Raw genomic sequence first — 27,405 nt, forward strand, 5'->3', positions numbered from 1 at the left:
CACCTGAATTCAATGATTTGGAGGGTATGTCATGACCATGTTGTAATTTGCTGCACTGCATGATATAACTGCAAAACAGTTATTAAATAAATCATTAAGTATTAGAAAAAATAAATTTCCATGTGACTAAAGTTGAATCACATTTATATCTGCATGTTATAAAAACGTGTTTACATTTATATAGTGATATGCTATTTAAATCATCTTTGAGAGCAAGGGGGCCCTCTGGTGGTTCAGCACCTTGCATAGTTGATAGTTTTGTTGATAATGCCGCTATTCAGCTCAAGTCAGTGTACTGTTGATTCAGTTCATTTCAATAAGTGTCGATGTTGCAAAGATTGTCAATTTTAAATTAAGTCAAATCAGCTGTTAAGAAAACAGTGGTGTCATCACCCAGTTATGCTCTTATCCAATAGTGTCAGTGCAGTCAAATCAATAATATTACTGTATATTAAGTGTTTGGTAATGCACTAATACACAGAATCATAAGGACTGCAGCTCTCTGTGTGCTATAACCTGTCATATGCGTCAGTGTCTCACACCCACCAGAGAGAGAGAGAGAGAGAGAGAGAGAGAGAATCACAGGGGGTGGTGTCTTGCTGACAGGTAGGCATGTGGAGAAAAAAAGTGCGTGAACAGATATATAGAGGAAGAGGGGGAAGATTGTTATTGCTTATTTCTAGAAGCTTAGATCCTGCAGAACAGAGAAAGGACGTGGTCTCTCTCTCTCTCTCTCTCTCTCTCTCTCTCTCTCTCTCTCTCTCTCTCTCTCTCTCTCTCTCTCTCTCTCTCTCATCCCCCTGTAAAGCACACATACCTGCTGGTATTGTTCGTCCCCGTCATTGCTGCAACAAAAGGTGGACATATGCTTTATCTTTAGTTCTCCCTCTCCCTCTCCTCTCTTTGATCACTCTATTTCTTCCTCTGTTTTTTGTCAGTGGTGTATGCCATATCAACAAACACTGTGTTTAGTATTCAGCGGTGGGGTTGTATACCGGGGACAGAATCAATTCCAAATTACTCAGGCTCTCAATAACGGACAGCCCTGTCCGCAAGGAGAAAAGATGATTAATGATGATAGTATTCATGATAGAAGCTGAAGTGTTCGCACGCACAGATGGAGCTGTGTGTGCGTTAATGGTCCTGCAGTGAAGAGGCTTTCTGTTTGCCGCGTGTACTTATAATTGAGCGCTTCCACACATTTAGCAGGACGGAGTGCAAATCACCTGTAATTACCACCTACAGCCCCGCATTGTACGCACAGCACACACACCCATTGTATAAATATGGTGCACCGAAACATCACTTTGCCTGCTCTGCAGTTGCAAGAGTGACAATTCTGCAGAACGCGTTAAAACCGTCCTGCACTGAAGGTTCGACTGAACGAAGGACTCTCCTGGCAGTCGTAATGTAGCGTCGAGCGCAGCCAGGGAGCGAAACGGTCTATAATGACGTGGGACAAAACGTGTGTGCAAACACTTTTAGCATATGCTGCTACTTGTAATTAAATTAGACACATAAGCTTCCCTTACCAACACTGTATTTTCAAATTTGCTACAGTGCACATTTTTGTCCTGACGCACATGCTGCTTTTTGGACGCACATACACAGCTGCAGATGAACGTCCCAGGCCTGTTTTGCTGATGACTAAGTATTTTGAGAGGTCATGTCCTGCTCTGTGTTTTTCTGTTAGTACACTAAAAAGTGAGTGTGTGTGTGTTTGTGTGATTTTAGTAAGCTGTTCAAAATACAGTGAGAGGCAGCATTTTTAGACATCACTGGCTTCAATTGGGATGTCGCTATACAGTCTAGGTCTGCAGTTTTGTTGGGTAAGTTTAGTCTAAGCAGAGACAATTGCTGCACATTCTAACTCGCACATGGAGTGCGTCACACTAGCAGTTAGGGCACTGATCAGAGAGGCGGCCATTTTAGGAGCTGTCTCAATCACAAAGTCCTTCCAGTGCATCGAAACATTCACTCCCTAAAAAGTTCCATAAAGCACGTGAAAAGTAGGGAGCATCGAAGCTTAAAAATTCTGAGCAAAAAAAACCCCAATGTTGGGTTAAATATGGACTAACCCAGCAGTTGGGTTGTTTTAACCCAGCGATTGGGTTGTATTAAGCAAATATTTAACCCAACCGCAGGATTAAAACAACTCAATCGCTGGGTTAAAATAACCCAGCATTTTTTAGAGTGTATGTTCCCTTAACAAAAATGCAAAACATAAATGACACTGTTTTGTAGAAACAAGCCATTATTTAATGATATTTCAGCATAAACGTTTATAATAATTGGTGCTGAAATGCTGCAGGTATATGTAAAAATCAAAGTATTTAAATAACATTAGAAAAATAAATGTCAGTTGTTCATAAATACCAGTAGGACCAGCTGATTGAGATGCACCCATGGTCACCTTCTGTAGATGATCAGCATTCATTTGCTTCATAATGGCTTTAGGGCTTTAAGCGTGAATCATTGGGCCAGGGTAGTACAATACTGCCACCTAGTGTGTGTGCATATGTGTGTTTACGTGTGCGTATACACGTGTGTGTGTGTGTGTGTGAGATAAAGAAAGCAGGAATGCCCTGACCATCTGCTGCACATTAGAAAGAGACCCCCAGCCCAATTCAATTAACATCCACAAGCCCCCTGATTGGGCTCAGAGAGTAAGAGAGAGATGGGAGGAGAGATAAAGGGCATTGCAGGACTTACTACCCTGCAGTAAATATGAGTTTCAGCATTCTCTGATGAACTCCCCGCATGACAGCGGGGCGAATGGAAAAGTCATTGATCAAACACACATACACACACACACGCACACAAACAGTAGACTCATTCAAAGAGGTTATGGAATCGTGTTTGGTATGAAACAGAGCGAGAGAAAAAAATACTCTTGATATGTGAGGATGTTTGAAGTTTTGTTTAAAAAAATCCTTTTAAGGGTCCATTTATAAGGGATACAGATTCTCTTTATATAGTGGTGTGTGTGTGGGGGTGGGGGGCATGTTTTTGTGACATATGAGGACACAAATGTGTATAATGACATTGGTATGACACAGGTATTACAAGGAGAGGGTGAGCCATGTCCATTGGCCATGTCTCCACTTTTCAAAATGCTTCATACAGGATGAGTTTTTTTGAGAAAGTAAAAATGCAGAATGTTTCCTGTGATGGGTAGGTTTAGGGGCAGGGGCAGTGTAAGGGGATAGAAAATACAGTTTGTACAGTATAAAAACCATTACGCCTGTGTGTGTGTGTGTGCGTGCGTGCGTGCGTGCGTGTGTGTGTCCTTGTTTATATTACATTGTGGGGACCAGCCAGCGGTCCCTACTTTTCAAAAGGCTTGAATGTTTCCTGTGATAGGTAGGTTTAGGGGTAGGGGCTGTGTGTGTGTGTGTGTGTGTGTGTGTGTGTGTGTGTGTGTGTGTGTGTGTGTGTGTGTGTGTGTGTGTGTGTGTGTGTGTGTGTGTGTGTGTGTGTGTGTGTGTGTGAGACTGTGACTGTAGTTGCTAAATATCTGTATTTACTGTCTCAGTGGCAACTACTTTCGGTCTAACTAATATAAAGTGGGACATTTAAAAAAAAATTGCATTAAATTAGCTTTAAAACACTTCATATGAAGAAAACCCTCCCAAACACTCAGTGATTACATTACGATGTCAAAGCATTCTGGAAATGTTTATTTTATTGATATCGTGCTCATTATTTGCAGGGGATGGTGGTTTTACAGCCAAAATTGTGCATAGATTTTGTTTTTGTACAAATAATTGTCATAAATGGACAACACATCCATTTTTATACTGTAAAAAATACCTTCATAAGGGTGAAAATAAACTCCAAGTAGCAAATATTACTGTTTCTTTAAGGACATTGGCCCTTTTTTTGATACCTAGTTATATGTGCTCGTGTAATGTGTTATCTGTCGCAGTAGTCAGGGATTTTCAGTCCGCGCTCACCTGCTGCTCCTCAGAGAACAGCCTGCAGTGAAGACAAACAGTTAGATGATGTGATGAGAGTGATGAATATTATATGCCAGATGCAACGGTGTCTGTGTTTGTATGTATGAGTGATACTGAGAAAAGGATTCCTCTCATCGCTGCACCTTTCCCACTGCTAATGTTCATGCGTGTGAGGCAGAGTCGGAGAGAAAGAAAGAGTTGAGAGTGCAGGAGATTGAGTAGGGCTCCGGTGATTGGTCTGAATCAGAGGCCTGCGGCAGGCGGGTGAAATGTGTGATCACTTATAGCAGAGGTGATAATTTACAACCTTTCTGAGTGTGTGAGGAAGACACCGCCTCTCATAGCAGCCGTGCTGCACTGCTTCCATCCATATTTAACAATATCTTTGTTTGCTTTTGACATGATAACAGATATATGTCAAAACGATGCTATTAAATTGATAGCAACACTAGACAAAATTACAAATGTATACAATAAAAAAGTAGATCTATGAAATAATATACATATATGTATCAGGCATAACATTATGACAGGTGAAGTGAATAACACAGATTATCTCTTTATCGCGGCTCCTGTTAGTGGGTGGGATATATTAGGCAACAAGTGAACATTTTGTCCTCAAAGCTGATGTGTTAGAAGCAGGAAAAATGGGCAAGCGTAAGGATTTGAGTGAGTTTGACAAGAGTCAAATTGTGATGGGAATAATAGTGCATACATAATGTTATGCCTGATCGGTGTATATTAGGTATGCTACCATTTAAAAGTTTGGGGTTGGTAAAAATGTTTTTTGAAAGAAGTCTCTTATGCTAACCAATGCTGCATTTATGTGACCAAACACACATTAAAAACAGCAATGTTGTGAAATATTATTAAAATAAGTATTTTCTATTTTTAATATGTTTTATATTGTAATTTATTCCTTTCATTTAAAACTGAATTTTCAGCATCATCACTCCAGTCTTCAGTGTCACATTAATTCAAAATCATTCTGATATGATGATTTGGTGCTTAATAAACATTTATTATTATTATTATTATTATTATTATTATTATTATTATTATTATTATTATTATTATTATTATTATTATTATTATTATTATTTTCACCAATGTTGAAATTATATATTTTTTGTGGCAACCATGAGATTTTTTCAGGATTCTTTGATACATAGAAAGTTCAAAAGAACAGCCGTTTCAAATAGAAACCTTTTAAAAACATTATAAATGTCTTTACTGTCACTTTTGATAAATGTAATGCATTCTTAATGAATAAAAGTATTCAAATGTATTAATGATGGTGTATATTTATGCAAATTAAATATTAGCATTTTTCTTTATGTTCTTCCACAACCAAACAATTGGCAATTTTAATCACATTTTATACATTGATCAGTAATGTTGGGATTAAAGTTGTGAAATATATTTCTGGAGTTATAGCCAGCCTTTATAATCCACTTATACTGTAGCCTGAAGCTCATATTAACTGCCTGGACGTGGAGATTTAAAAAGGTTCTCTGCCATTCGTCTTTGGATAGATCCTGTTATATTCTGATATATGTTTTTAATGATGGTCATTATCCAAAACTTTGTCAGCAGAGGAGCTCATCGTGTGTCATTTATTCATATACTGAAGCATGCAGAAATGCAGAGCGTACTAACATGAGTTCTTATTTCTCAACCATCATCTCTTGAGTTTATTGTGCTGTATTTTTATGGTGTCCTCAGGGCAAAACACCAAGTCCTCATAAGTGCACTTAAACTTGATTAAAGCTGCATTATGATTCACAGGGTTCTTACGCCATGTTCCAATTATATTAGGAAGTATAGTAATTTGGGATCAGTAGGATTTTTTTGAAAGAAATTAATAATTGTATTCAGCAAGGATGCAATAAATTGATCAAAAGTGACAGAAAATACTTATAATCTACATTTTAATACAAAAAAAATAGTATTAGGTGCCACTGTTAAATGTTTCTTGAGCATCAAATCATCATATTAAAATGATTTTTGAAGGATCAAGTGACACTGAAGACTGGAGTAATGATGATATAAATTCAGCTTCGCAAACAAGTAAATGACATTAAAATAGAAAATTGTATTATTTTAAATTGTAATACTATTATGTAATAATGTTACGGTTTTAAAAAAATGTTTGATCAAATAAATGCAACATTTTTCTGGGTCCTCAAAGTGCTTTACATTTAGAAGGGGGGAAATCTCCTCAACCTCCACCAATGTGCAGCACCACCTGGATGATGCGACGGCAGCCATATTACACCAGAACACCCACACCATACACTGGCTGATTGGTGGAGAGGAGACCGAGTGATTAACCAATCAGGAGAGGGGATGATTAGGAGGCCATGATGGACAGAGGCTAATCTGCAAATTTGGCCAGGATGCCGGGGTTACACCCCTACTTTAGATTAAAACACAATGCTGTGCCTTCTATATTAGATCCGACAGGAATGGTGAATGGGGAGCTGAAGCTCATTAAATATGCAAATCTTCTCCAATCCTAGCCGTGGGCATTTACTTCCAAGTCTCCAGTGCGGCACGCCCATCAAAACCAGGAGAGTTCAGGAGAGAGCTTCAAAACCAGAGAACATAGCCTATTACTTATTAATCATGATGTTTTTGAATGTAAAAACCACACGAATGTCATTAATTGACATAATAGTATTAAAAATAAAAAAGCCAGTTCGTAACACTTTTATCACATTCAGACAATTAACCTAATTAATTAATTTTCTTTACTCTATTTGTGTAATGTAAGTGTGAACTTGTAAATTATTAAAGGAATATACAAAAATCCACATTACCTTATTCATGCGCATTGCGCAGGCTAGACCAGTATATCAATTAATGTGAGAACTAAAGTTTTTCATTAATCATGATCTTTGAGTAAGCATGTTCATGTCTTCTTTATAGTAGCCTGCAGGTAAATGGTCAGACCCCAAAGCTGGCCACAGGCTCAGCACATAGCTCAAGAATTCGGTTGACATTATAATACAGTAGTCATCATTAACAAAGCATTAGCTTCTCATGACTTCATTATGTGTGTGTGGCCCCTCAACTAAAGTGGTGACATGGTCCTTTAAAACAATGATGAATGTGTTATTAATGATGGCATTGGGAAATGACATGAATATGTACATGAAAGTTCAAACCTTTACACACAGTTAAGCTTTTTCATAGTTTAATTCAAATCGCTAAATTAATAAACTCGATAAGTTCACGTAAACTCTTCCCTCCCTGCCCGCTGCCTCTGCGTGCTCTGACTACACGTTTCTTCAAGCGCATCATTCTGCGCACGGGATGTGCATTAAAGGCGGGCGTACACGGTGCGTTTTTTGCTTTTGTACGAACTCGCAGATGACTTTTTTTTTCTCTCAGGTGAAATCGCGTGGACATCGTGGATGCTCGTATGGTCGCAGCTCGCAGCGTGTGTGAGGAAATGCAAAATGAGCACCTTAGTAGCACCTCATGACCTTACGATCATTTTTAATCATGTTTAAAAAATTCGGGGAGTCGAGCCCGATTTTAACCAGCCTATAGCTGTCCCCTATTGCCAAATCATGCACAACCAAGTCACATAGACTCAATCTATGAGTATTATTAGGCTATAGCTCAGTGGATGCAACCATACAGCGTATACACACACACACACACACACACACACACACACACACACACACACACACACACACACACACACAGACTGTGCCGTCTCTCCCTCTAGTTGTTTCGGTTGAAAGGAATGGCTACAGTTCTTTGCGTTACAACAAATCATTTGCACACATATATATATTTTTTTTGTATCTGAAGCTATCAGCAACATTGAAAGCTCTGGCCTCTGTGTTTAACACGAAGCTTGTGTGATCGTGTGGTGTGGTCGTGTACCAGCTGATTTGATGTGATTATCAAATAAACTGACTCGTAGCGTCTGCTATTGAGAATGAGGACATACGTCATGGTAGCTTGCTGTCACGTGACAAATCGGGTTGTGTTTGGGCCATAGACAGTAAAAGAAATGGACAGAGCGATCCTATTGACTTCTACGGCGTTAAGTGAAGTCAGTAAAGGAGCACTCACTTCCTGATGGCTGAGCGAACTGCGCAGGCTCAGACTGAGCTTGACGACGTAGATGTGACGTGAGCCTCCTGTCTGACAGCTGTAGGTCTTCTAGTAGTTGTGGAAAGTGAAAGCTGAATCACGTTGTTTAAATATTTTCTCCCGTTGCTTTTGGCTCACTATGGGCTTCTCCCCATTCTTCCCCCTTGACTTTATCAGACTTTATGTCTCCACGTCCCCCCGACTGCCTCATAGACAGTAAAGATTGCCTGCGAGCGTCTCCTCAGGTCTATACGGTAATTTCTCAACTGTGCGACAGAGTCGCGTTGGTTATGACGCAATAGTTAGCCTATTTTTACAAAAACAGCTTCTGCAGGGTGATAGTGTAAGATACAAGGTAACGGAGCCTTTTATGCATTGTCGTGTTTCTTTAGAAATAAACAACGGACAAATGGAGTCTTTAAACGCCTCAGATGTAAAGTTATTCACTGTCAAAGTGACTCAAAAATGAATGGGAGTCAATGGGATGCTAACAGCAGGTGATGGCTTGGTTAGCAATGGCAGCCCCTATGGGTGGAACGCTTTCCGAGTGCTAGATTACCCCCTTGGTTTGGGCGCATCCACCATTTTGGGATTCGACGCTATCGGTTGCCAGGGGCAACACTGTAAGAGCGATACAGAGATCAGAGCAGCTCGAGGAATTATCTCATCATTTAAACGGAGAAATTAAAATGGAAAATAAAAATAAATGGAGGTTCACTCATACCAAAAATGGTGTTTTTCTCATACTTTACATAACTCATACTGACAAGTTTACATTTCTAAATGAATTGAACTAATAAAAAGGAACGCTTGTGTGCGCTGGTGCTTTTAGTCCAGTCTTAAGTAGACTTAATGCTCAGTACGTACATGTAACGTTAGATGAAAATGACAGTCAACTAGCTATAGGCCTAAGTTACTTTGAATATTAATCATTTTGGCATTAACATGTAAATTACATACAATCAAATTATTGACAATGAAAAATGACAAAATAGTTTTTAAAATGTTTAATACAAATAAATAAAGGATCGTGTTTATCAGGTGTCAACACACTCCAGCATCGCGGCACTAGTAAGACGATGACTGACACCCTGTGGTGAAATAACAGCGGATGTTTACCAGCAGCTGCTTTCTCAGATCGGCTGGGGTGGATTAAAATTTCATGTTCCATTGAGTTTGGAAAATTATGTACATGGTAATCATCAGAATATCTCTTCTCCAGTCTGTCAGAATCCAATACCTGGCGGACCATCCTCCCAAAATGGCGGAAGGGGGCAGGGCGCGGTGTCGTGACGACATCTCCTCATTCTCAAGAGTGTCCGAATTCGTACAGTGTACGCCCGCCTTAACGCATGCGTGCTTTGTGCTGCTCTGTACGGAAGTCCTTCATATTATAATACTTTAGCACAATTAAAGATCCTGTATATGTTGCTGCCTCATTAAAAAGCTGCACTAAAAAATGTCTTTTAATATTGTATTATATATTTAAGCTACTTGTTTTTCATGAATGCAGCTTATTTTGTTTTACAAAGTTAGTAAAGTCAACCCTGATCATACCTGTCAACACTCCTGTTTTTGCCGGGAGTCTCCCGTATTTCACACCCATCTCCCGCCCCCCTCCCGTTTTGTATGGCCCAAACCTTGTTCTTTGAATAATCACAAATGTGTTATTCCAAGGTTGTTCAGTTGCAAGATCTTGTATGAAACGGCGACTCATACAATAGACACATTGCACAAATTTCAAACCCTTTGTGGCCTCGACCTGGCAACCTAGTTGCGCTGTTGATATCTGCGCAGGGCGTGGGAAGTTGAATCAAGCATCACTAGTAGAAACCGTGGTAGAAACGAGAGAAGACTCCACTGGTAAATATTTATTTTCTGTAATCCCCTGACTGTGTTTCATTATATGATCAGGAGTTTATTCATGCAAATGCTTTTAAACCATTTAAAAGCGACTAGACAAAAAGAACGTGCTGAATGAAAAACTCACACAATGCCGAGATTCAAGTTCTCTTTCGCGCTTTAACAAACAATAACACACACAATTATGCCAATATACCAGTTTTGTTAAGTTTCTTCATAAGAGCAGCCTTAAAAAGTTAAATAACATCTTAAATGAGTTTAAAGAGGTGTCAGAAAATGAGATATGTGTGAGATAGGCTACGCATCATGTGCGACAGCGGAAGATCTTTTAAAGTGACAGTAACCAATTATAATGACAATGTAAAGAACAAAAGTAATTGCTCACTAAATATGCTCTGCTCTTGACTAAATAACTTTAGTACCTTTAATAAGGATTAACCTATATAGAATTCATAATGTATGCAGTGCAAACTGATAACGTATTTTTCCTACTTGTTTGTTCTTGAGCACTGGTACAAATGAAATGTATTATGGGTTTATGTGAGGATTTTTTTTTAATTCACTTAAATTAAAAGTTGTATTTTTGAAGCTTAATAAATGTTAATGTGTTATTTCATTTAAGTGTGAATTAAATATTATTTCATAGAGACATCAGAAGCTGATGTTTATCAGTGATACTGGCCTAAAAAGATAAAAAGGTTCCCTTAAACAATTTTTTATGTTGTTTCTACATTAATTTGGAGCTAATATACATATTATACATATATTTTAATGGCAATTTATTAAGATGAATCACAGGAAAAAAAAAAATCAATATAGTTAATTAAAAAACAAAGAAACGTATTTATATAAAAAAAATCTGTATTAATTTTAGATTTTAAAACATCTAGACCCCCCCCCCCCCCCCCCCAGATAAATCTCCCGGATTTTGATACCCAAATGTTGACAGGTATGACCCTGATGCCTTGCACAAAAGAATTATCCAGGTATCTTTCACACAGTAAAGCATCGTTTAAATGTTAATTCAGCACTATTTAAATTTTTTTTTTTAAATTTTTAAGTGTTAGTTAATGTGGATTTTCTAAAGTAGTCTTACATTCATGAAAATACTTTATTTTCATGCAATAATTCACACTGATTCATGTACCATAACAATAGCTTTGTCCATAGCTAGTAAATATCAATGTTTTGTGTGTGAACATAAACATCATGATCATGCGTAATAAACCATAATTCGTGATGATGTACTCACCTTAGTTAATGCTTTAATTAAGGTTTTGTTCATCCATGAAGTCATGAATGAAAGACTTTGAATTCCTGTTAGTTCCTGATGATTTATGATATATTAATGCAAGTAGTAAAGCCTAAATTATGCATGAATTAATGATAATTCATGTACCCTTACCGTAAAGTTTCAATTTTAGTTTCTGAAAATCAAATTTAAATTCTACTTTTTTTTTTTTTGTTAGTGTAGAAAGTGTACATCAGAGAATGTGTTTTTGTCTGTGTGCTCTAACCTGTTGATCTCATTCCTAAAATATTCACGAAAAGCAACTGCAAGTTCAGCTAATATCAGTCATTACAGACGAAGCAGTTCACCTCCACCGTAAACGCTCCTAGACTTCACTTGTGTGTGTTTTCCTCAGGCGCCGCTTCAGTGATGTGTGTCGAATGCTATATGTGTCTGTCGTGTTTCCTGGACCTGGAAACCGAGCGATTATTCCTCTGAGTGTGTGGCTGTAGGTGCCGCAGGCGAGAGATTGTGCCTGGTTTCATGCTGTCGCTCTGGAGGTCAGGTGGCCCACGACTGTCACTCGCCTCCTCTTGTTCTCTCCTTCTCCTTTGCTTCACTCCTGCCTTTCTTCTTTCTCTCTTTCCTCACTACTCCCTTTCATCAGCACTGTGCTCCCTCTCAGTCTTTTTCCTCCCTCTGAGAGAAAGAGAGAGTGTGAAGATGCTGTTTTGAAGCATTTACACTCATCTTTTTCACTTTTTTCTTTCTTATCCCACCTTCACTAACTGACATTGCTGTCCTGAATGTGCAAAGTGTGTGTGCAGTGCTCCTCTGTTGCTCATATGCACACACTCTGCATGCAGTGGCATCGGTTAGAGCTTGGGGAGATGGAGACAAACAGAGATGAATGACACACACACACACACACACACACACACACACACACACCTGCGGCTTCAATCTGAGAAATCAAGAGGTGTGTGACACGTTTTGTGCCTTTGTGTGTCTTTCCTTTGGATTTGTGTGCTTGTGTGAATGTATCTTAGCGTGAGTGTGTGTGTGTTTCTGCGGACATCAGGTGTCGGCAGTCACCGCTCATCCCTGCAGTGAGGCTATAGCCGTTGGCATGGAGACGGCTGCGGCAGCGCGTGAGGCTGCTGTCATGGCAACGCAGTATGCCAAGGAGGGGGGTCGAGAGCCACCGCTGTTCACTTTGTCCTCTCTTTTGTTTGCTTCATACATCTAGCTGTGTGTGTGCGAGAGAAAGGGGTGTGTGGTAGCTTGTCGAAATTAATAACAGACTGAACCTTGAGCTCTGTATATTACCTTAGTTTATTTTAGTTCTGTTGTGAATGTATCTTTTATAAATATGCTTTGTGTGGGTGTACATGTTTGGCCATAGTTATGAGGGTTCGATTTTTGAAAAGGTCTTCACAAATATAGTTAACCTTATCATAATCTGGCGTTTGAAGCAGTTTAAAACGCTCATAAATCTGCTAAATCATGTTAGATTGCTACGAAGACAAATTAGATTGTCTTATGTCAACAGGTTGTGTGAGGGTTTGTTTTGAGGGTAAGCTTTAGTAAATACTATTATATTGGTATGAAAACCATTGCATCTGTCCAACTTTTTTGACTTCAAGGCCTCCCACTATCCATGACAATATTAGAATATAGCCAAGATATTTAATATCTTAAGATATATATATATTTTTTTATCTATTATCTCAAGATATTTTAAGATATATATATATATATATATATATATATATATATATATATATATATATATATATATATATATATATATATATATATATATATATATATATATATATATATATATATATACATATACATGTCCATGTATACTGGTGTGTGTGTTCCCTCTAAGAATTGTATATTAAAGTTCCTGTTCCAAGTTCTCCTTTGGCTTCGTGAGTGGTTATCTGCACTAGTTTGTGACAGATATATTTAAAATGTTTATTTCATTTAATTTTGATGATTATAACTGAAAACTAAAGAAAATTCCTAATTCAGTATCTCAGAAAATTAGAATATTGTGAAAAGTTTGAATATTGAAGACACCTGGGGCCTGTACCATGAAGCTGGTTTAGCTGGCTAGCCAGATTTGTTTAAGCTTAGTTTGTGCCAATCCTGGGTTTTAGGTACCATTAAAGTGGTTTGGCTATTAGCTGTGTTCATCGCCATAGTAACTTATGCTCCACAGCTAACCTGCTCTGGGGCAGGTTATGTTAGGGATTAGAGATCTCAAACTGAAATTGGACCAATCAGCTGTGAGTAAAGTGACACACCTCTGATTCAATAAAGCCACTCCCCTGTTTCTGCTCCAAATTAAAGGTCATTACATAGCAAATGGTTTTTAAAGACTAAAGCGTCTGGCTTTTAACAATGCTTATTTATAATAATATTAATTTTGAATGATTTAGATATAATTTATGTAATTATTATACCTTTAATCAATTACACATTTATCATTTTAGTTAATCAATTATTAATAGGCACTTTGTTAAAATTAATACATAAGTCATATAAATAACATCACCTGCATAAAGTCATATGGATAAGCTTTAAAATCAATAAATAAAAATAGCCTATTAAAAAGAAGCTTACTAAGCTTAAATGTTCAATTTTCTCTATATCAACTAAACTAACTTCATAACTTTTACTTGCATTGACGTATAACATTTTTTTCTTAAAGTTGTCCTCTTTCATAGACAGCTTTTCTTCTTGCTGTGTATTTTTTTTTCTTAATATTTTTCAATCATCCAATATTCTGCAGAAGAGAGAAATTAATCTCACTGATTGTCTCGCGAGAAGTGAATCTCAGTTCCACAGCGTGTGATTGGCTGTTGACTGCTGATGTCACAGCTAAACTCCTGAACTCAGGATCAAAGCCTGAGTTGACAAAGAAAGCTGATGATCAGCATCATGGGACCAACAAAGCCTGAATACATTGGTTTGGTTTTGTCAACTCGAAACTAATCCTTTAACCCTGAGTTTTTTAAACTACCATCATGGTACAGGCCCCTGGTGCCACACACTAATTAGCTAATTATTTCAAAACACCTGCAAACGCCATTAAATGGTCTCTCAATCTAGTTCTGAAGGCCACGCAATCAACGGGAAGACTGCTGACTTGACAGTTGTCCAAAAGACGACCATTGACCCTTTGCACAAAGGACAATACACAAAAGGTCATTGCAAAAGAGGCTGGCTGTTCCAAAGAGTTTTGTGTCCAAGCAGATTAATAGAGAGGCAAAGGGAAGGATAAGATGTGGTAGAAAAGTGTACAAGCAATAGGGATAACCGCATCCTGGAGATGATTGTGAAACAAGACTCATTCAAAATTGTGAGTGAGATACACAAACAGTGGACTGCAGCTGGAGTCAGTGCTTCAAGAACCATATGCACAGACGTATGCAAGACATGGGTTTCAGCTGCCGCATTTCTTGTGTCAAGGCACTCTTGAACAACAAAAAGTGTCAGAAGTGTGTCGCCTGGGCTAAAGACAAAAATGACTGCGGAGTGGCCCAATGTTATGTTCTCTGATGGAAGTAAATTTTTCATTTCCTTTGGAAATCAGGGTCCCTGAGTCTGGAGGAAGAGAGGAGAGCTACACAATCCATGTTGTTTGAGTTTCCAGTGTAAAGTTTCCACAGTCAGTGATGGTTTGGGGTACCGTGTCATCTCCTGGTGTTGGTCCACTGTGTTTTCTGAGGTCCAAGGTCAATGCAGCCGTATACCAGGAAGTTTTAGAGCACTTCTTGCTTCCTGCTGCTAACCAACTTTATGCAGATTTAATTTTCCAACAGGATTTGGCACCTGCAAACAGAGCCAGAGCAACCAGTACCTGGTTTAAGGACCATAGTATCCCTGTTCTTAATTGGCCAGCAAACCCGCCTGACCTTCTCTATGAAAATCTATGGGGTATTGTGAAGAGAAAGATGCGATATACCAGACCCAACAATGCAGAAGAGCTGGAGGTCATATCAGAGCAGCCTGGGCTCTCATAACACCTGAGCAGTGCCACAGACTGATCGACTCCATGCCACTCCGCGTTGCTGCTGTAATTCATGCAAAAGGATATTTATTTAGTAATAAATATATTTTATTGAACGATGAATTTACATCAGTTTCAGTTCATGATTATTGAAATTTGTTTTTGTTTTTTCAATAGTAGTTTCTACACAATAAATATTTTAAAATGTCAACAAAAAAAGGAAGCCCAAACTGAGCAAAAACATAACATTTTGGTTGTGACATTTATATTTTTCTGGCTTGTATGCAAATAATTTATAATCTTTATAACAAACTAACAGACTATTTAAAGGTGCCCTAGAATGAGTTGAAACAATATGTTAAATTGTTCTCTGATATCTACATAGAGGGTATGTGGCTTATTTAAGGGCAAACATTGTCCAGATACAGTTTTGCAGGCCCATTTACAACCCTATAAATTGTCCCTAGGATATAATGCTCTGTTTTTGCCTTATTTGGAAGAGTCATGAATATTAATGTTGAGCCCTGCTCTGATTGGCTTATTTCAGCAGCTCACAGCTCACAAGCAGTTGAGTCCTGACCGTCCTGACAGAACACAGACCGACTGAATGACACTTTAAGCAAAACATCTCAAATGGAGATTGATAAAATGCAGCGTACTTGTTTATTTGGTGTTTTCAGATCATCTGCGCTCGAGAAAGAGCTTGCGTTCATGCGGTTGCCGGTTTTCGGCAATTAAATCCTAAACAGTGTTTTACCTAAACATGTCCAATCTGGCAACCATATACACGCTAGCTCTCTCTCTCTGTTGCGTGCCGGTGAACTGAAAACACCATAAACAAGCTGCAGTTTATCAATCTCCATTTGAGATGTTCTGCTTAAAATGTCATTCAGTCTACATTTTAGACTTGTCTTTTTTCGTCAACGATATTGCATGTTTATATAATGTTTGTCACAATGTAGGCTAACGTTTACGCAGTGACTGTGATGTAGCCTAATCTGAAATACAAATAGGAAAAAACATCATAGGAAACACCATACTTCAGATCTCAAAAATATAAATATATAACTTATTTTTACTAAATGAATAGCCTTGTTAAATGACTGTCGTTGTAACTTATATGGTGGAAAATGTGACGTTCGCTAGAAGGATTGAGTGAACGATCTGTAAGCAAAGTATCTACGGTTGTATTTTGTAATACAAAATAATATTAACCTGTCATTCGACACACTATTTAGTTTGGTATGGTACTTGGTGTTTCCTATTGTTACTGTACTAGCATCTTGCGTCATCTAGACTGCTTTCTCTCTAGGAAACTTTCAATTTAATCAGAAATTGTTTAAACAGTCAATAAGTGGATAAATCACTACTTACTGCTTGCAGGAATATAGTTGCCACTTTCTTCAGTTTAAGACGCTGAGCGAAGCTTGCTTGAAATAGCAAAAACCCACAAGTGCACACAAGACAGGACAGGCATGTGACAGTATAATGCATGCCAATGGGGTGTTTTTCTATTAAAGCCATTATGAGAGCAAAAAACACACAGACAATCTCTCAGACGAATCTAGCATTCCCAGCGCCATTACTTCCGTAAAGTAAGGTCAAAACCCGGTGTGATCATTATATATATATATATATATATATATATATATATATATATATATATATATATATATACACCTCATTTGTGCCTGCGTGGATTGGTCGAATGAGGCATATATGTAAATATATATCTATGATCGCACTGGGTTTTTGACCTAACTAGACGGAAGTAATGGCAATGGGAATACTAGATGAGATTCGTCTGATATGAGGTAAAAATCTTTTGAAAAAATAAAATTCATATAAATATCAGATGTCACTATATCTCCCAATATTGAAAATTTAAAATTTATAATCAAAGCTCTGTAGTTTTTATTGGTAGGGGGCAAAACATGTAATGCAATGATGATTAAGAGGTGTACAAATAAACATTCCTCAAAAACCTTATGGATCATATTTTAACTCTTTCCCCACCAGTGATTTTTTATTTATTTATTTTTTAGTTGGCAGCCACCAACAGCGTTTTTGATCCTTTTCACAAAAATATCATGGTATTTTTTTGTTGTATGAATATCTGAACATGTAATATATCGAAAGAAAGAACAGAGAAACAACACTCTTTTTACCAAAACTTGAATGTGGATAAGTTTAATAATAATAATAATAATAATAATAATAATAAAAAACATTTTGAGCAAAAAGCTGAGAAAATCATGTTTTTGTCGATGATCAAAAAGGAGATTCTAATGTTTGCACAGTCCTGTAGCTCGCCCTGGGTCAACCTTTCATTCAGTAACATTAGGCAGTTTTAATTTATATGCTGTTTAATGTTGATAATTGCATTATTTTTCATATGCATGTTATCGCTTGTTTCTGCTTCTTCTTTACCTTTGTTTTGTTCAGGAAATTATGTACTCTTTCAGGAGATGCATAATAATGTTCTCTACAGTTTAACAGTGATAACATGCTAAATAATCATGTTCATATCGCAATAAAACAGAAATTCAGCCCTAAAAATTAACCACATGAAAAGACTACCGCTGCTGGCCAAATTAAAATGATTGATATCTCTGCGCAGTACGCATACATGGAGCCAGGCATATGCAGCCTGGTGAACAATGTCATTGCCCGTTATGATGGATTATGAATTAAATCAGAAACGTTACCCATTTTCTAAACAAGCACGCTCCATCAATGGTTTTGTTTTAAAGGAGGAAAAAAAAACATATATTGGACTCGGTCAAGAGCAGCTTAAACATTTGGCAAGTCCAATGACCAAGTCCAAGAAAAGTCAGAGACAATAGAAAAATGTTTGCACTAGGTATAGACCTATAAAAGGGAGGCTCACGTATCAATAAGTGACAAACGAATAAGTAGCTGGATTCAGCCTCTTACTAGATTAACTGGTCTTATGAAATTAAAATTGAGCACTTTTTACAGTCCTTTTTACACATCCATATTGTGCCATCAGCCCATTTGGCGGTGCGGTTTCTCAGCCGAGACTGAGGATGCGTTAAAGCTGATATAAGGCCTTGATATTACCCTACAAGTGCTGCTATAACAAAAGCCACATTTTCAATTAGAGCAAATAGATTGCTATTAATTCATGTGTCTCCATGGACTCTTTTTCTTCATGGCAAGATGGCTAAGATGCACAAAGGAAATAGGTTATTGTATACTTAAACTAGAAAATGTAAAGCGTGAGTACACAAAATAAATTCCCATGTGCATGTGAAAAGTCCCTTTAGGGGCTCCATAAGCATGACCTGAAAGGGGACATTTTCATAATTATACTAAAATACTTTTTACTTGCTATAAAAGTATGAACCATCATTCAGACGACAGAAGTTTCGTTGATTGTGTTTCTGCAAAGTTTTATATCGTGAATCATTAAGAGACCCTAGAATTGTGCTTATCAAATATGATATAGTAGGTTTTAAACCATTTTGTGGTCCCGTTGGAAGTGTTTTAAGCCCCCTAGTGGCTCCCGTTTCCTGGTTAAGAACCCCTGGATGTGTTCTCACAAATATGTCTTCTAAACTGTGTGTGTTTGTGTGTGTACTCAGGGGAACAGAGGAAGTGTTCCAGGCTCTGGAGGATAACCAGGTGACACTCTCTGTCATGAAAGCATCTCGTTTCTCCAAAGCATTTGAAAAGGAAGTGGACCACTGGGAACGCAGTTTGTCTCTAGTGCTGGAAGCCATTGAAATGATCCTCACTGTGCAAAGACAGTGGATGTATCTGGAGGTACGTACACACACACCTACACACACACACACACACACACACACACACACACCCACACACACACACACACACACACACACACACACACACAGAGCACTTCCTACAGTTTTATACAGTCTGTTAATCATTCAAATACTTGTCTTATGCTTTAAAGGCCTGTGGTTACATTATCCAGGAATATACACAGTACACTCCTGACCTTCCTCACACCTGGCTCTTTCTTATTAAACACCAGTCACATTAGATCATAGAAGGGTCCACTCGCTACATGTGAGGCGCACACACACACATAGAGGAGTTCAGAGTCACACATCTGTTCTCTTGCAGCTGATGAGGAAAGTAAACAGTGACTGTCAGCCTGGATTTCCTGTGTGTACGAGTGTTTGTAAACACACCTGTGATGGCTCCAACCAAGCACCACACTGTTTTATCTTCCCTTCTGTGCTTTTTCGGTTGTCTGCTACCACATTCTTTCTCTTTTCTTTCTTTAGAACATCTTTCTGGCAGATGACATACGTAAGCAGTTGGTTCGTGAGACGGCTGAGTTTGATGACGTTAACTCCAGTTGGAAGATCATCATGGGCCGACTCGACAAGGACAAAAATGCTCTCAGAGGAACACACCACCCAGGTAATAAAGGGATGGCGCTGGATGTCACTGCCCCTAGTGGATATAAAAAATGACTTACTGGAGAAAGTCAGTTCAGTTGACAGATATCTTGGCAGCAGTCCTGGGCAGATGGATCAAAGGTGTCATGGTCACATTTCACCTGGGCAAAAAAAATCTATTTTGCATGAAGTCAGCAGTGAGCGCGTCAATTAAACTCCCCCCTGTAAATGCCACATCGACACGACATCCTCATTAAACCCATCTCCGGCGTGACGACTCCAATCTTATGAACATCTATTGATCTAATATGATTTCTGACCTGTAATGTTGCCAGAATCATAATCATGCACTGTTTGTTTGTCGGCGAGAGGAGAACTGGCCCCCTGACTGTGCCTGGTTTCTCCAAAGGTTTTTTCTCCATTCTGGCCCTAAAGGAGGTTTGGTTCCTTGCCACTTCACCTTTGGCTTTTGACTTGCTCAGTTGGGGAAACTTAAATTTCAACTATATTACCAATCTGTCGTATTGGCATTATATGATCAGTTCAATTAGCTGGATGACATCACCGTATCCACCAGAACTGCTGTACAAATCCTGTTGCATTATTTTCCTGTTTACACTTTGAGCTGCTTTGAAACAGTTGGCATTGTAAAAAGCGCTATATAAATAAAGGTGACTTGACTTGACTTAAAGAACATAATGCAGGTTAACCATTAAGCATCCATATTTTAATGACAATGACGTACAAACCATAGACTGTAAAAAATGTTACAAATATAATTAATTCAGGCATCTAACTTTTTTTTTTTTTTTTCATTACTGTTTTTTTTTTGGTCAGTCAAACCTTGACTAAAATATTAAAGCTAAAACATTTACTTGAAGTAACCTTTGAGATTATATAGTTAATATTTCAATAATTTAACAACAAATTTTCATGTGCACAGTTGTCTGATATTGATTAATGGTCACATGACATGCAGATAAGCAGGTAAAGAAATATTTTTTATAGTAAGTGTATTATTTATATAAATTTTTCTTTTCTTTTCAAATATATTATACATGAAACAGGTTTCCTTGTATTTTAGTATTGATCTAGTATTATTTTTCCTTTTTCATGTTTGTCCCAGATTAGTTTTTTTAATGGTTATTGTGAGATACACTAAGCTATTTTTCAAGTACAGATCCTACTGTTAAACAAGTTCAGATCATCAATAAAATGTGACAACTATGAACAACAATTTAGCATCTTTTAGCATATCACATCAGGCAAAACCTTTAGTATTTGATGTTATTCTAATGGAAACCATTACTAAACATCTAAAAAGCTCTTTAGATTGAAAGCAGGGACGTCCTTTTCTACAGTTTACATTGAGTGTTGCAAATTCTGCCAGTAATATTTTCTGGAAAAATGTATAACCCTCATGAAAAGTAAGATGTGAAAATGTAAAGAAAGAATGAACACATGTATGTTACTTCTTGTATCAGGTCTTCTAGAGAAGCTATTTGAAATGAACACTAGGTTAGAGGCAATTGAGAAGTCGCTGGACATGTACCTGGAGACCAAACGGCAGGTCTTTCCTCGATTTTACTTTCTGTCTAACGATGACCTCCTGGAGATCCTGGGCCAGTCACGCAACCCTGCCGCTGTGCAGCCACACCTCAAGAAGTGCTTTGACAACATCAAAAGTCTTCGCATCAACAAGGTACATACTGTACACACTAGGGCTGACTGACATGACCGAACCCTTACACCATATAAGCAAATGAGCGGTTTTATATCATGTATATATTAAGACATTTCAGAAATGTATGAGATTCAGCTTTGTGTGTGTGTGTGTAGGTTGGGATCAGTAACAGCAAGTCGGAAGCCATTGGCATGTTCTCAGCTGATGGGGAGTTTGTTGACTTCACTCATCCTGTTCTTCTAGAGGGGCCAGTGGAGGTGTGTTTCTAACCTACATTCCAACACAGCCTTTTTTGACTAATGCTTTTCTCTACACTCTAAAAAATGCTGGGTTAAAAACAACCCAAGTTGGGTTGAAAATGCACCGACCCAACAATTGAGTTGTTTTAACCCAATGGTTGAGTTGTTTTAACCCAGTGGTTGAGTTGTTTTAACCCAGTGGTTGGGTTAAATGTTGCTTAAGACAACCCAATTGCTGGGTAAGAACAACTCAACCATTGGGTTAAAACAACCCAATTGTTGGGTTGGTGCATTTTCAACCCAACTTGGGTTGTTTTTAACCCAGCATTTTTTAGAGTGTATTAAACTTTTCATCTTGTTTGTGTAGGCGTGGTTGTGTGATGTCGAGCGAACCATGCGCTGGACCCTGAAGGACTGTCTGAAGAATTGCTCCATGGCTCTCAAGAAGATGCCAGGAAAGAGGGGCAAATGGGTGCGAGACTGGCCAGGACAGGTGTGTATGTGTATGTGTATGTGTATGTGTATGTGTATGTGTGTCTCTGTGTCTCTGTGTCTGTCTCTGGCTGTGTTCATGCAGCAATTACACAGAAAAATGTGCTTTGCTTGTCTTCACAGATGTTGATCACAGCCAGTCAGATCCAGTGGACCACAGATGTCACCAGAGCCCTCATGACCAGCAAAGAGAGAGCAGATAAATCTGCTCTTAAATCACTAAAAAAGAAACAGGTGAGAAGAGCCAAGAATTATGCCATGCTGCCATTTTCTTTTGGGAAACAAAGTTAGTTAGGCCCTAACTGGGGGACTACCCCTGTATTTAATGTACAATAAAGTTATGTTGATACTTAATCCAACAATGACTTTCTTGTTCCACCAGCAGTAGGTGGAATGGATTCAAACACTGTTATTTAATTATTATATATGTATAACATTTTGTTTTATATTTGTATATATGGTCATTTATTTGATAAAAATACAGTACAGTAATTGATAAAAAAAAAATGACTACAAATAAAAGTAAAGCTGCAGTCCTTAACTGTTTTGGGTTAAAAATGATCCAAAATCAATTTTGAGCAAGTACACAACAAGCCAGTATTCAAAATTATCTCCTTTCCTTAGCCACTTTCACAACGGTAAGCTTATAATTATGTATTTCTATGGGAGATTCAAACATGTCTTTGAGTCCGGCTAGGAGTAGTAACGCACGTGAGGAGCATGTTCTTCAGCGGATCATTTATAGTTTTGTCTCACAGCAGCTGGAGTGATTTTTTGAAATAAGAATACAATGTGTTAAAAAAAAAATTAAACAAGGATAATTAAAACAGTTTAAAAAAATAGAAATAAAATGTACAGAACAGAGAAGTACAGAAATTTAAATCTACAGGTAACGCTAATACACACTTAATACACAGTCACGCAATGCTAATGTTGATAACATTAACAATTTGAGAACTAAGTATAACGATAATTTCACAGTTTGATGTTATACGAGCAATCGTTAGATATAATCACTTGTTTGGTAGCGTGATTATTGTAATGTTTCATGTAATGTAATATAATGTTTTGTGTAATGTAAAGTGGCAGACATGTTACTTGTTCAGATGACATTTTCCTGAGAAAATTCTTATTTAGGTTTTACTCCAAGATACAGTATCAAAGTACAGTATCCACACCAGCGCGGTGACTGAATGACTCCTCAAAACATTAGATTCGTCCGCGCTGAGGAGCCGCGCCAAAACTTTTTGTAATATTTATTTATTTCATAAATGTTTTACTTTCTTTTTTGATCAATGTAATGTGCCTTTGCTAAATAAAAGTTTTTTCTGATTTAAAAAAAAAAAAGAATCTTATGTACCCCCAACTTTTAAATTGCATTGTATCATGATTTCCACAAAAAAGCAGCTAAAACTTTTTTTTAACATTAATAATAATATGAAGATATGATCTTTCTCATGCAGTCTGAAATATTACATGACACTGAAGCCTGGCTAGTAAAGTATTGGCTGCTGAAAATTCAGCTTTGCATCACAGGAATAAATTACATTTTAAAATATATTACAGAAACCAGTTCATTTAAATTGTGATAATATCTCACAGTATTACTGTTTTTACTCTATTTTTGATCAAATAAATGCAGGCTTGGTGAGATTAAGACAACTTTCCCTTAACATAAAATACAAAACATTAATGTTTCCAAACTTTTGACCGGTAATGTTTATCAAGGAATAATTATAGCCACAGTGCAAACATGTCTATTTTATATTGTTTACATTTTTGTTCAGTTTCTGAAGTACAGGCTTTAATTATTCTCATAATTATTTCTGGACAGAATCTGCAGACTTTCCCCCCATTTTCTGTGCCAGTTTAGAAGGAAATCTGTAGGATTCTCTTGAATGGATTACAACATGGTGTTAAATAAAGCTGAGGGTACTACACACTTGTTAGTAGCTGAAAGCTAAATACAATTAGCCCAAATATTTAATTAACAAACACATGAGCAGTAGGGGATTTGTCGAATTTTAGGAATGACAGGTGTTCTGATTCTGCAGAAATCGGCAGAGCTCTCTGTGGAGTCCTGCGGGCACAGATTCAACTGCTAATAACTGGTGGATGAACTCCATATGCACTACTGACTTCACTCAAAAAGTTATTCATTTCATGTGTATTTGTACTTGGAGCACAGGATACACTACATACACAAGTTAATTAAGGACGGCAGCTCAAATGAATTTAATCCAATCACATCTTATAAGCCAAAGCCAGTGAGACACAGAGAATTTCTTAGGCCTGTCTCTGTGTCTTTGAGAGTTGAGATTTAGTCTCAGAGCATGGCTTCTTGGGCTTAAGGAAGGCAGGGATTTTTTTGTTGTTAATTTACATTTACATTACACGTCTCAGCTGATGTTTACCGAGTATGTTTGGAGTAACTGGCTAGGTTTGATCTGGAACCCCTGATCCATAAAATTAGTTTGTGTTGTGTCTGAGCGTGTCTGTCTTCTAATGAGTGTTTGCATTGTGTCACCCAGGTGTCCATGCTCAGTCAGTACTCTGAAGCCATACGAGGGAACTTAACGAAGATTCTGCGCCTGAAGATCGTCGCACTGGTCACAGTGGAGGTCCACGCTCGGGACGTCATCAGCAAACTGGCCAAAGCAGGCTGTTGTGACGTCAACGCCTTTGACTGGATGTGCCAACTCCGCCTGTACTGGGACAAGGTTAGGAGAGATACAGGAGGAAGGGATGGAGAAAAGGCCATCAACACAACAGTCTAAATGTCTCTCTGTCTGTCTGTCTGTCTGTCTGTCTGTCTGTCTGTCTGTCTGTCTGTGTAGGATGTGGATGACTGCATCATCAAACAGACCAACACACACTTTCGCTATGGCTATGAGTACCTGGGCAACTCTGGTCGTCTGGTCATCACCCCGCTCACAGACAGGTAACACATGTGATCAATGTATTTGAATGGATTTACATCCTAGTCAAAGTTTTTTTCAAGCAAGTCATTTCACTCGGCGGCAATCTTTGAAACGCCTCTCGGGGACCTGCATTTCAGTCATGCAAGTGCAGCTCCTATCTTTTTGACTGGGGAAACATCAAATCCAAAGCTGTTCACCAAGATTACGATTGAATTTCGTATTTGAAATCACCAATGAAATCTGACAACTGTATAGTTAAGGTGGTTTCTTAAAGGTGCCATATGTAAAAATTGAGGTAAAAATATCCAAAAAATGACCTACACGCATCAAAAGAATGAGAAGAAATAAGGGCGATGATGTCATTAAAAAAAGTGCTGCAGAGATATCAACCTTAATTAGCAGAAGCATTACTAGCCCTGGCCCGACAGGTATCGTAATACCAGTCTCGGCCATGGGAGGCGGTATGCGGGCAACATAACCACCAGCCAACCTGGCGTACTTGAACCTAATGTCAATCGTGTGGAAAGTACAGCCCACTACTTCATTTCAGTTCAGGGAAGAGAGTGGACGGATGGCCTTGGCCCCTTAAATGTATCTGATATGATAAAAATAGCTGTTTTTACCTGACCGGAAAAAGCGGAAGTGCGGGCGCCCGGCGACTGTGTCCCGTCCTGTCATAATAAAAGCCCCGGTACTCGCGAGCCGTTTAGAATAGGCGCCCTCCAGTGGAGGAAAATTTGCATAGTGCACCTTTAAGCTCAAATAGCGTTAAAAAAATAACTGGCTCTTTTATTTAGAAGGCAGGACTTGTTCCGCTATATAGCACATTGCATTTCTTCCATTCATAGTAATATGAGCATGCTGTCTTTCTTTATATGAAGTCTTTGGTATAGTGCAGGTCCAAAAACAAAAAAACAACCCACAAAAAATAATTATTTTGCCAGTTATTGATCTGTCTACTGCAAAAATATATAGTAGTAGATATTCAAGAGGTACATGGTGCGTGAATTCTGAATGTTTTAAATGTCATAAGTAATGGAAAATAAAAAGGCATCAACATTTAAATGTCATGAATATAAAAAAAAAACACTTTAACATATAAAGAGGAATTTTAAAAAGTCCCCCATGGTGGGAAGTTTGGACATACTTTGTTTTCATTCTTTTTTCTTTCTTTCTCTATTTTCACATTTTAGAATAAAAGATCATTATGTGGTGACCAAAAATGAACTGAATGAACTAATTAAAACTCTTATATTTTAGGGTTTTGAGAAATGAGCTGCTCTATGTTATAAATGACTTCCCTGCACACACTAAACATTCACTCAATCATCTTTATGAAGGGGCGCTTTAAGTTCCCATATTGTATGCCAGGCACTTTATTGTCTGCTTTAATTCTTGTCCAGCTTATCAATTTAATTATCAATTAAACATTTAACCGAATTTATTATTGTTTTTATATTAGTTTTTAATGAAATTCATACATCATATGTTTGCCAATAAAATAAAAAATTTCAAGCGTTTTATAAATGACGTTTTAAATCAAAAGGCTTGTGTCCGCCTACATGAAAACCCTTAAGTGAAATCCCTGAGGTAAGGGGTTTCAGTCACACTTTATATTAGGTGTCCTTAACTAAAGAACAATGTAGTTATTGTGTTGATGTTGTATTGCAAAGCACTTTTGCTGCTATAGAGGTGGGATACGAGGAAGGGCGGTGGTATGGCTAGGTGTAAGGGAAGGGTCAGCAAAGTGACAAGTAATTAATTGCAGCTGTAATTACATGCAGGTATTTAAAAATATATATTAGAACATTGTAAAAAGTTGTATGTACACAATAAGTGCATTGTATCACATGATTAATTGAAATGTTAGTACATAGTTGTTAAAGACACCTAATATGAAATGGGACTGGGATTTATTTTAGGAGTGGTGCGACAAACATCTTATCTGACACTCTGTCATTCGTTGTTTAGTTACAAAATCTCCTACAGTGAACAGACCATCACAGACTGCTGACCTTTACTACAACTATACAGCTGTAGCACAATATCTGAGCTAAGAGTACCTAAGAGTCTATGATTGGATCACTATCGCAGTGATTATTATATTTCTAGCATGTTATACATTTGGCAAGTTCTTCTAATCCTAATTGATGGAGTGTGTAGCTTTTCATTAAACAACCATATATGAAGACAGATCATGGCCATATTCCAGGATGACAATGTCAAAATTCATCAGGCTTAAACTGTGAAAGAATGGTTGGGAGGGAGCGTGAAGAATCATTTTCACACATGAATCTGCTCCTCTGATTCCAGACCTTAAATTCATTGTAAGTCTTTGGGATGTGCTGGAGGAGACTTTACAAAGTGTAGGACTCTTGTATTGTCAATACAAGGTCTTAAACAAAAACATTTATAATTACATCAAGAGGTGCATACATTTTTAGCCAAGATCTTGTACTGAAACAAAAACGTAAAC

General features: G+C 37.8%; 1 protein-coding gene across 2 annotated transcripts in view; it reads left to right on the forward strand.

Moving 5' to 3' along the window:
* Window positions 1-27,405, forward strand: part of dnah2 (dynein, axonemal, heavy chain 2) — a 234,435-nt gene that overhangs the window by 102,057 nt on the left and 104,973 nt on the right. For both annotated transcript variants that reach the window (XM_067446627.1, XM_067446618.1), the window contains 8 exons: window positions 18,805-18,985; window positions 19,477-19,615; window positions 21,078-21,295; window positions 21,433-21,534; window positions 21,884-22,009; window positions 22,132-22,242; window positions 24,540-24,728; window positions 24,846-24,949. In XM_067446627.1, the coding sequence (XP_067302728.1) occupies window positions 18,805-18,985; window positions 19,477-19,615; window positions 21,078-21,295; window positions 21,433-21,534; window positions 21,884-22,009; window positions 22,132-22,242; window positions 24,540-24,728; window positions 24,846-24,949 (1,170 nt within the window). The remainder of the gene's footprint in view (window positions 1-18,804; window positions 18,986-19,476; window positions 19,616-21,077; window positions 21,296-21,432; window positions 21,535-21,883; window positions 22,010-22,131; window positions 22,243-24,539; window positions 24,729-24,845; window positions 24,950-27,405) is intronic.

The sequence above is a fragment of the Pseudorasbora parva genome, chromosome 1 (genome assembly GCF_024679245.1).
Source record: "Pseudorasbora parva isolate DD20220531a chromosome 1, ASM2467924v1, whole genome shotgun sequence".
In the NCBI taxonomy this organism is placed as follows: Eukaryota; Metazoa; Chordata; class Actinopteri; order Cypriniformes; family Gobionidae; genus Pseudorasbora; species Pseudorasbora parva.